At 42.8% G+C, this 12057-nt stretch overlaps 1 protein-coding gene across 1 annotated transcript; it reads left to right on the top strand.

The window, feature by feature from the left end:
* Positions 1-3208: 3208 nt before the first annotated feature.
* On the top strand, positions 3209-4478 carry LOC100859936 (glutenin, low molecular weight subunit 1D1-like). Its single transcript, XM_044524585.1, has one exon. The coding sequence runs from the start codon at positions 3269-3271 to the stop codon at positions 4319-4321; it is 1053 nt and encodes a 350-aa protein (XP_044380520.1). The 5' UTR covers positions 3209-3268; the 3' UTR covers positions 4322-4478.
* The last annotated feature ends 7579 nt before the right edge of the window (positions 4479-12057 follow it).

Here is a 12057-nt window from a genome sequence, read left to right as displayed (position 1 = left end):
ATGGCACCTTCTTGTACTGTCTTTTCAAAGAGTCCACCTCTTATACATATAAGATTCCTAGTCGTTACAACTAGTTTCCTGGATAGAGTCTAAATCAAATTACCAACCACGATCGTATTTGTTTGTTAACAGATTCTATCCGTTATGTCCCTGGAGCACGCGCTTGTGAGCAACACATCATAATAGAATGTAAATTCCTCTAATTATGTAGATCAACATTAGGACTATAATCTAACTACACTATCTAGCTCCTTCAAATCATCAGCGTTCCCGGGTAGTATTTTCAATATAAATAGTAATATTATATTCTACTGAGAATTGACCAGCTTCCTTAAGCATATATTACTTAAGTACATTCCAGCAAGTAACAATTCCATGCTAAACATGTAAAGCAATTCCATGTATAAATACATGTATAATTTCATAATGAGGCAATTCGAATATTAACAATTCCAAGTAATTTGAATATAGTTGCAGGACACATAATTCCAACATTGTCACCTCAACTAAGTAACGACACTATAATTGGTAAGATAAGTACTTCACAGCTGCGACAACATACCAACTTCTATAATCCTAGGAAATGTGGAAGGAGATTATTAATTCACATTACAGTTATCTGAAGAAGACAGAGGTCAAAGTTCGACAAAGCCGATAACAATCATGACATAACCTAGGCGTGCGTAATATTTTTCTTTTCACTTCTCTTTTTATCAAAAGCCCCTGCTAAAACAACAATGAAACGACACCGATGCTGCCAAAATAGCTCAGGGCATTTATAAAGTCTATAACTGCAGCAAAGCAAGACTATATGGCACCAAGAAACACTCTGGAGTTCCAGGTGACCACATAACTAGTGTTTTTTTAGTTTCTTCCTCACCTGTATCATCCAAATTCAACATGCGAATCCAAGCTGGTCATTGTCCATTGGCATTTACCAATGTGAATAGAAAATTGTACCATCCAAATTAAACAAGTGCCAGTCTGACCACCAACTGACTGACATGAACACCTCACCTGATGCTGCTGCTTAACCACAAGTGTCCTTCAGATTGTTCCACAACCTCTGACGATAACCTCTCCTATCAGATGCATATAATGTGAGATCGACAAATCAATAAGTGCATATTTTGCGTTTCGATTCAATACTCACCGTACCAAATAGGGAACAGGCTCTGTCTCGGGGGCACCATGAGGGCCTTCCACCTGCAAGGAAGCATGGATTTTGCAAGAAATATATATGCGGTTGTCACTCATATATGTACATCTAAGTGACAGACTTTGTACAGAACAACATAATGACCTCATACTGTGCCAGTGTGCAGTATAACATCTACTAGTATCTCCTGCAGACATCAGATCTAGTACTATCTCCACTTAATATACGCATTGGATTTTTTTGCCAGGTCTGTCTGTACTAATTGTCCACTGCTGCCCTAGCACGAGGAAGTAGCAATTTCTCCACCAATCCAGCTAGCAATCAGATCGAACACTAGTCAAAGAAATTCCTCTCTGCAACTATATATCCATACAAGTACCATTTACTGCAGGATCGAGCACTAACTGACGGACATAGATTGGATGAATAACCTGCTAGTTGCAACCACAGGACCTCTGACCTGCCCTGTCGGCGGATTCCCACGATGGATGACAGACTAGCCTGCCATCTAGTGTAATTGCAGACGACCAGAGTTGCGATGGAGACTCCTTTGAGGCACATGGCGACCTCCGTAGCTGGGATCAGATGTATTTTCAAATTTGAATTGAATATGTAGTGTCACCATTCCAGATTTCTGATACTTGTGAACAAATATAAATTTATCCATGGGCCATTTAACACTTTTCAATTCATCGGATATTGGCTCAGATCGAGTGCACATATCATTAACATATTTCGAACCAAATTCATAATCATAAAATCCTCTGGTTTTATTGAAACAAGTGGTGGAGATGCCCATACTCCTAACATAGTTTTTCTTTATCATTTGGGACCTCTTCATTCAGCAGTTAATAGATTAATGACAGAAAAACATATGTATGGCCTAGATAAGAAGATTGAAAATATCCGGGCACAAACAAGTTGCCATGAAACAATCTAGAACATTTTATGTGGGAGAGAATCAAGACCTTGTCAAAATCCTACAAATGAAATATGCTGGTTGTCCATGATCTAGGAGGATAGCCGCGAATAGGGGTTCTAAAGGTTTGTTGATGAAAAATGTTAAAATGTTTGGCATTTTTCATTTTGGGTTGATAAAGTACCTCGATATACATAAATTCATTCTTATACACCTAAACATGAACCACAGTAAACCAAACTATATATGTTTGTCGTCATAGTATAATGAACATATAATAATTCTAGTAGGTTACCTATGTAAATGTTCTACACAATTCAAATAAATATCAACCTCCTGCCCCAAAGATTTAGTAAAAGAGACCAGGTGCACCCCGTGAAATATTTACACAATATTGCAAACTTAGTCCGCCAAAAGAATGATCTGATCAAATAAAAATCCTTAACACAAAGATCAAACTAATGATGATGTGTCTAGAGTTAGGACCGGATATATGTTAGTGACTTGTAAGCAATTACAATCCTTTACATGTAAAGGGAATTCGATGAGTCATGTCATGCTCTATAGGTGTCAGTTTATCTTATCATCTTAAAGGACAATACATAGTTAGTTCTATAAAAAACAATCGAGTCTAGAAGAACCCTCCACATGTAAGGCTTTAATAATGGAGCATATCCTAACAACCCACACATGATTGCAACTTAGTCCTACACAAGTTTTTCCTTTTCTTGTTTAAGGCTGACACCCTATACAAGGTTCCAAAATCGGGTGTAAAAGTGATAATATCCTGATAAGTGCATGACATGTAAAGCGAATAAGGCAAGTTATCTATAGCAAAGATTATGTACTTTTTCCCAAATCGGGTGTAGAAGTGATACTATCCTGATAAATGCGTGACATGTAAAGTGAATAAGGCAAGTCATCTACTTCAAACATCATGTACTTTGTGTATAATCATATGCACAACCAAAAAGCAACTTTGATGATCAATCCAAAAGTACGCTTATAGCTAGTGCAACCTACCATAATGTACCAAAAATCCATTTCAGAAACATCCAAACACAATTATTAAAGCTGATGCAAAGAAGGAAAGAGATGGTGCACGGGCTACTATAAATAGGCATGAAGTATAATGATCATCACAAGCACAAGCATCAAAACCAAGCAACACTATTTAACACCAATCCACCATGAAGACCTTCCTCATCTTTGCCCTCCTCGCCGTTGCGGCGACAAGTGCCATTGCACAAATGGAGACTAGCCACATCCCTAGCTTGGAGAAACCATTGCAACAACAACCATTACCACTACAACAAATATTATGGTACCAACAACAACAACCCATCCAACAACAACCACAACCATTTCCACAACAGCCACCATGTTCACAGCAACAACAACCACCATTATCGCAGCAACAACAACCACCATTTTCACAACAACAACCACCATTTTCGCAGCAACAACAACCCATTCTACCGCAACAACCACCATTTTCGCAGCAACAACAACAATTTCCGCAGCAACAACAACCACTTTTACCGCAACAACCACCATTTTCGCAGCAACAACCACCATTTTCTCAGCAGCAGCAACAACCACCATTTTCGCAGCAACAACAACAACCAATTCTACTGCAACAACCACCATTTTCACAACACCAACAACCAGTTCTACCGCAACAACAAATACCATCTGTTCAGCCATCTATCTTGCAGCAGCTAAACCCATGCAAGGTATTCCTCCAGCAGCAATGCAGCCCTGTGGCAATGCCACAAAGTCTTGCTAGGTCGCAAATGTTGTGGCAGAGTAGTTGCCATGTGATGCAGCAACAATGTTGCCGGCAGCTGCCGCAAATCCCCGAACAATCACGCTACGATGCAATCCGTGCCATCATCTACTCGATCGTCCTACAAGAACAACAACATGGTCAGGGTTTGAACCAACCTCAGCAGCAACAACCCCAACAGTCGGTCCAAGGTGTCTCCCAACCCCAACAACAACAGAAGCAGCTCGGACAGTGTTCTTTCCAACAACCTCAACAACAACAACTGGGTCAATGGCCTCAACAACAACAGGTACCCCAGGGTACCTTGTTGCAGCCACACCAAATAGCTCAACTTGAGGTGATGACTTCCATTGCACTTCGTACCCTGCCAACGATGTGCAGTGTCAACGTGCCGGTGTACGGCACCACCACTATTGTGCCATTCGGCGTTGGCACCCGAGTTGGTGCCTACTGATAAGAAAATATCTCTAGTAATATATAGTTGGATTGTCGTTGCTTAGTCGATGGATATGTCGATGTAGCGGTGACAAATAAAGTGTCACACAATGTCATGTGTGACCCGCACAAACTAGTTTAAATTATGGAATAAAATACAAATAAAGTTTTATCTAGACAATGTTCATACCGGTGTTGTGTGGATGTCGATCTGATTGGCATGCTTGCGAGTTCATAGGTTCATCTTGCCTGGTTACAACCGCAAGCTGGTGCATTAATTACTTATTTATGTATTGCAATAATAAAGATTTAAGTATAATAGTGTTATTGTAAAATTTGGGTTGAACAGAAGATAGGACTAACATACAACTCTTTAATGGTTGGAGATTTGAGATCCTGTTTTTTATTGGTTTGTATCTGGTTCCGACTACTACCATTGTCTGCAGTGAAAACCTAAACTGGTTTAATCGTTAATTCTATTTGCTTTCTTTTTTTGCAAATACATTTATTAATTCTTTGCACATTAACTTGTTGTCGAGAAAAAATCTAGCTTTTTCTTGAACTTCACGGACACCACTAGCTAGTTAATTTTAAATATGTTTCCAGTTTTTTCCTTGTTTTTATGTCCTTTGAGTGGTTGCAAAAAATCGCTACATCAATCCAATAATTATTGTGCTCGGTACGGAAAAGGAGTTGTTGGCAGCAGGGTGTTTGTGTGTGTCTGGGAAGGGGGGCGGGCTATTGTTTGCGCATTACTTTGTTTTGCTCTTTTCATGCTCTCATACTATACCACATTTGTTCTTCATAGAATGCAAAATAAGCAACCTAAGGTAGAAACCATAAAACCTGAGAGTGTGGGTGCCAAAAACACTCGGCAAAGGACACTCGGCATACCCCTTTTCAGCAAACAGAAATTTGTCGAGATCCATTTGTCGAACACTCGACAAAGTCTTTACCGAGTTTCAAATACGGTCACTCGGCAAAAAAAAGCGATCAGACGGGACGACGCAAATGGTGGTGTAGCTACGTGCCAAGGTAGTTTACCGAGAGTACTGTTCGGTAAAGGGAGTAAATAGAAAAAAATAGCGCTGCCTGACCCCGTCCTATATCCGATGTGCGGCTGCCATGACGCCACATACATCATCATTCTGTATGCTGTTCTCAGGTTGGTTGAGAGTGTGCAGATGATTACGGGCAGATGATTACGAAAATTGGTTTCTGAGCTCAGCCTCAGCTGCTCCCGCACTCATCATCGTCCGATCTCATGGGGATTTGTGCCACCCGACTGCAGGGTATATTGGCTGTATTTCTACATAAATGTGGGGTGCAGGTGACTCCATTAATTGCGATGGCAGCCGGCCCGATCGAGCGGAACACCTGGTTCCGCACGGCTCAGTTCTCTTTCCCGTGCCTGGCTGAGCCGTCTCAAACTTGTTAGCAGCCGTCTTGGTCGTAACTGGTCCACGTCACCACGTGCTTACCTACACTCCAGGCTACGTAGTACTAACAAACAGGTTGTTCCCCTACTCACCTCGCCGACATCGTCCGCAGCTCCATCACCCAGGTCGGTGCAGCTCCATGCAGTTGACGCAAGTGGCGGAGGAGCTAGCGAGATATTACTGAGGGGGCAAATAGCCAAATATAATTGTGTAGAGGGGCTAAACACTGTATTTATTTTAATTTGTGTCATCATAAACAGTGTTTCTTCACAAAATATTCATGGGCTGGGGGGCCATGGCACCTGCAGCATACCACATAGCTCCCCCAGTGGTTGACGCCATCGTCCTAATTGCTTCAGGCAGCTGCAGAAGATACAGACGCCGAAGCATGCAGAGGTTACCAAGCGAAACAAAAACTTAACCACACCTCGTACCTGTGCTTCCTTACATGCTCCCTCGCCACCGCCGGCAGAGCTCCTCGTCGTCCCGCCTGCAGGTGTAGGCGCCACTCAACACAGGTCACCGTGCTGGTTTTTCAAACCTTGCCTGCTGCCTGCTAAGGAATGAGCTGCTCGCCATGTCTTCATGGGGGTGGGGCGGGCGTTGGAGGACACCCCTGAACCCCTCACGATTCTTCATCTACTCCGACAGATGATTCAAATTTTGAATCCCTTGGAGCATAAACACACACAACGCATCAGTCCCAGACACGCATGGTGAGCAGAAAAGAAATAACATTGCAATCCTGATCAGAACACACACAGCAACGTAAAATGTGTATCCACCACAGATATTCAACAATGCCGAACCAAGTTCTTCTCCTTTACACAAGTTAGTTGCATGTCTAGAACTGGAGGAACAAGCGTTGGAGCACATCTCACTGAGATACACCGGAAAATCCGGAAAATCCTCATACTGCAAGTACAGAATTTAAAACTAATTAGTTTAACAATTTTGATTCTGCACCCCACCAATTGGTCACGTGCACGTGTTCCGGCGATGTCCTTTCATGCCACATTTTTTGCACTTCCCTGGTCTGCGCCGTTTCTTCGCGGCATCTCCCCGGTCGGGGTAGGTTGTCCTCTTGTGTCCTTCGCACCTACAAATACTGCAGAACCGTGTTCGCCTGCTCAAACCCTCATATGGTGCTTTATCTCAGCTATTCGTTGGCCTGCCAGCCCCTCGTTGTTTATCTGGTGGAGCTAATCCTACTAGGGCATTCACACTGACCGACTGAGTTGGGCCCATTTCGCAGTCAGCACCACCATTTGCTAGTATCGTAACTTTACCATTCCCAGGCAGCCCCCCTGCAAGAATGTTTCCCTGACGGTCCTCGAAACCCAACCAATCTGCAAGAATGTTTCCTAGACTACTCCCAACACTTCCATATAATGCAACAAAACTCGAAACCCAACCAATGTGCAAGAATGTTTCCTAGACTACTCCCAACAATCTCCTGCATTGATTTCACCATCTCTGCGTTCAACATGCTTTTCCCATATCTTATCCCGAAACCGATCTCCCTTGAGTACAAATTGTAGAAGTTATACGCCTCACCAAGTGAATCAAAATTTAATCCTAATTCAGGACGAACCACACTTTTCGTTGGTTCCTCGGCAAACTTGCGAAACGACGTCTCTAGAGCACTCATCCTTGATGCACGCGGGGTTCTGTCTGGTGGCGCACTGTCAAGACGCAACCTGATTTTACATCAAAATGCAAGCTTGGTAAGTTGTGCACAACAGGAGACAGGGCCTGGAAGGCGGGGCTGGTACTCGAACAACACATAATTATAAGTCTCAGTAACCTGAAATGCGCCAAAAGCAGTTCAGGATATCAGATGCAAAATATGTTTTCTGATGACGGGGATGCTCACACTAACCATGGAAACAAACTTTCAACTTATTCAAAAAAATTGACACCTGAACGAAAGCAAACACAGTTTAAACAGGAAATACATTTTTCCTATGTACTATTGATGGTCTGCCGTGAAATTCAAAAATCATGCCTCCTGCTTATTTTGTCAACTAGAGTTCCACTTCTTATGGGTTTCTAGATTTTTGAATCTACGAACTCTGAATAACATTTCCTTGTCTGTACCTATACATGCACCTTTGTTGACATGCCTAAAATCGAGTGACTAATCCCCTGCTGGAGACAACATTCAGCATGCCTGGTATCTGCCAACCGTTCATCAAAAAACAATTACTGTCAGTCTGTCACAGTTTGTTACAGATATCATGGCAGTGAACTACACTCCGTACTAGGACAAATGGAGTTGCACTCCAGGAAAAAATTCAGAGCAGACGGAATGCAATGGTTACAGAACCTTTTTGTCCACCCCAGCGCCTCCGGGTTCACCCTTGCGGGACTGGTCTGTTGACTGTGCGGACCTCGCCGGAGATGTCTCACGGCGACGGCTCCCATCGCCTGCTTGCCGCTCCTGGCTACAGCCGCCAACTAGCTGCCCGCACCCGGAACCAGCGTTCGATTCAGACTGCTGAACGCTCGGCGCATCAATCCGCGCCAGAGGAACCGGATCTGGGTGCTCCAAGCAATCTGCAAAGTCTTTACAGAGGGGAAATCTGCAAATACATGTCCAAGACGTGGAGGAGCACCAAATATTCAGGTGTCGACCAGTATCCTCCTCGCCGCCAAAAAAACGATAGATCTCGAATTTGGGCATAGTTCTCTTACCTGTCGACCGCGTCCAGCAGGAAGTCCAGGCCAGCGTCCTCCATCGTCGCTTACCGCAACAGCCATCAATGGCAATGGGGATGGATTATAGCTGACCCGCGGCGGTGGCTGGTTTCGAGAACCGCCGAGAGGAAGGGTTTGCGGGGTTCAGTTGTCGGCAGCTGCCTCTCCATAACTGCGGCCCCACGATCGTGTGTCACACACGCCGTCGAGACACGCGATCCTGAGCCAAACCCATGCTCCACGGCTCAGCCTACAGCTAAACTATCTGGTCAACGGACCAGAATTATAACTTTATAAGCACACGGGACGTTCGCCACACCTACGATTCGGGCCCGCGCCCAGGCACTGTACCATACGCTGCCGCGCCGTATACCGAATTACTAACGCATCGCTGCAGACTTGTCAGAGGACATTATGGGAATCCCCAGACGACAACCAACGAGTGGGATTTCGGGTACAGCTGCGCCCGAGCACCGAAACTCCACATCCCAGATGATTATTTCTTCTTCATATGAAAATACATAATACTTAATATACTGACATGATAAAAGACAACTTGGCAATCTCCAGTTATTCAATGATGAAAGGTAAGTTATGAGTATGGATCTAGTTTGGTGAGCTTAATATGTGTTGTTATTGTGAGACAGTGAAAGCTGGAAATAAAGGGCCATGTGGAATTCTCTTTATCAGCTTAGCTAACTAAAATCAGATGAAGCCTAGCTTTGCAACCGTACTACGGAAGCACCAAAATCGAAGACAGAGAGTTAGAACAACAGTGACACTAGAAGAAAAATTCTTCAGCCACTGCCTATGGCTTTGTAAATGGGGACTGTGTGACATGATCCTCTCCATCATGTAGAATGCACATTTCCTCCGATGCACATATGAAATGTGATGGTACAAAACAGAAGAAACACTGAAATATAGGGATGACTGGACACTATAATTAACTTGGATGTCGCTCCAGTCCACCAAGCGGACGAAAACTCTGTAAGAGCTTTCTTCTCAGACATCAGAGACACGGAACTTCCACGCGAACTGCTTCTCCTCCACCTGCATAGCGCGTGCAGGAGTAAATTCTTGATGAGTACTTGAGGTGACGTACACATAGAGCACAGAGTTATTCAGCTAGCAAAGTGCAGACATATATCACTGTTGCGCTACACAACTGAATTCTGCTTCCTCGCCCTCCTGATTCAGGCAACTGGCACGTAGATGGGTGTGCCTCTTAAGTCATGCTAATCGTGTCACAGAAAGACGGACTAGCACGAATGATAACTTATGTTGACCGGAAGACCGAAACTGTATGCCGTCAATGTACAGCTTGCGCCAGTTGGCTGGTGCACTGCACGTCTCTATAAGTGTGAGTTGAAAATTTAAACACCACGTAAGTGTACATTTTCATATACTAAAGTGCATATCAGCAGGAAAAGCATGGAATCAGCGCTTTCATGTCCTCAAGAACGATGACATTTTGGTTTTACACATGATATTATTGGCGATTAGACGCACATATTTTCAGAATTAGCACAAATTAGTCGGCACAACAACATATTTGTAACACATATTAGCACAGTCCTCATAATGAGACCAAAATAACCCAAATTGCCCAAAAAAAATATTAGTACACGGATTAGCAGAACCTCGGGATCAACAAATTCATAAATCAGCACAAATTTTCGGTATTAAGATATAAATCACTGATTAGTACAGTACATGCTTGTCCATTTGATTTGAACAAGGCATCAATAATAACATCATAAGACTGAATTGAACTTGTTCTTTACCACTAGCTAGGGGCAGAAAACCTACTGTGGAATGCACTGAATTGTATTTGATTTTATAAAAAAAAACATCAAAAAATGCTCTAAAAAAATTCTTATCCTAAAATAGGTTCATCGGGAGATGCTGCAGATTAACATATAGAAATTATACCGAGAGAAATGTGGATTTGGTGGCTCAGCCCTATATAAGGCTATAACATGTTGTCCAGTCCTTTAGAAATTAGATCATGAAAATGTGGGATTAGAATATTAATGGCTACGATCATATTTGCAATCTAATGCTGCCAATGCATCCACAGTGTATTGATTTTCGGAAAAACTAACGCCCACACGTGTGGCCGTTTGCAGATCGCTCACACGCCTCCATCACCACTCATTTTGCCACGTATAAATAGATGACATCAGCAGAAATCTTTTTGGTTTTCGGCTTAAAAATGTTTTATCTCCTAAATAAAAAAGTAAACTAAAAATCCGTTTTCACCATTAAATCCGTCTCGACGAGATCTTCAAAACTAGACCCCATGTTGATATGTTTCGATGATTTTTTTTTTGCCCGGAAGTTGCCATGATGTTTACACTATAGTTGCCAAAGTGCTTAAGCTAAAGTTGTCATGTGGCAATTTTAGTTTGTAGATCATGGCAATTTTAGTTTTTTGATGATGGCAATTCCAGTACTTTGACCATGAAAATATTTTTTTATTGAACCATGACAATTTTAAGTGCATGTATCATGGCAATTTTAGTTTATGGTGCATGGCAAGTCTAATTTCTTAATTCTCCGTTTTATAATATGTTAAAATTTACATTTTAATGTAAAAGAAAATAGTTGAAACATATCATGGCAACTTCAATGTAAATATCATGGAAATTCATGTGCAATAGACATGGCAACTTTTGACCAAAAAAATTCACCAAAATATATCGATATGAGATCTAGTTTTGTAGATCTCGTCGCGAGGGATTTAATGATGAAAACGAATCTTCAATCGGATTTTTCATTTAAGAGATAAAACATTTTAAAAACTGAAAATCAAAAACAATTCTCGCATGCATGCATGCGATGACGTGGTAATCTATTTGCATAAGAGACGTGTAGTGCGTCTCCTTTCCTGCCACACATGTGACAGTTAGCGACGTCCTTGATTTTTGAATGTGTTGTCTTTTCTCCCGATAGGCCACCTAGCCTCGTCCAGGGCTATCTCTAGCCTACCCGTGCCCACTACTGCCGGCCCTACACTGCCTGCTACAGGCTACTACAGGTCCTGTTTTGTCTCTGCAAATTGCCTAGTAAATTAACCTGACAATGCATGCGGCTTGCACTAACTATTCCACGACGCGAATCTTGAAGTCACTCGACGAACCGGATTAGGGGGTGTCGGGCCACCCGGGTGCTATGGCACCTTTCTGTTTCTGGATATAACTCCGCCACTGAGCGGATGAACTTCATCAAGAAACGGAACTTCGAAGCCAATTGCCTCCCGTCCGCCTGATAGTGATGTCGCAGATGGAAAATTTGATGATTATTTGAAGTGATATCCACAGAAAGCGCAGAGTTGTTAAGCTAGAAAAGCACATATGTACATCTACATCACTGTCCGTCAGGCTATGCAACTGAATTCTGTTTCCTAACCTTGCTGATTCATCCATTGGGCGTGCCCCTTCAATTAAATTCTTGTGAGACGAATCGCGGAAGAAATGGACGAACAGGACTGATACCTTGTGTTGACGGGAAGGCCGGACTGGCTTCCGTCGTCGTACCCATTGACGAGGCCGGAGGAAGTAAGACGGGAGGTCAGAAGAGGACACCAGAGAGGTTGAAGACAGGACCGCAG

This window comes from Triticum aestivum, chromosome 1B, assembly GCF_018294505.1.
Source record: "Triticum aestivum cultivar Chinese Spring chromosome 1B, IWGSC CS RefSeq v2.1, whole genome shotgun sequence".
NCBI classification, from domain to species: domain Eukaryota; kingdom Viridiplantae; phylum Streptophyta; class Magnoliopsida; order Poales; family Poaceae; genus Triticum; species Triticum aestivum.
Note: the sequence above shows the minus strand (reverse complement) of the source record. Positions and strands in the feature narration are given on the sequence as shown.

What these genes read in the sequence shown, in the direction of transcription:
- LOC100859936 (XM_044524585.1), top strand. Translation starts at nt 3,269, where the DNA reads ATGAAGACCTTCCTCATCTTTGCCCTCCTCGCCGTTGCGGCGACAAGT.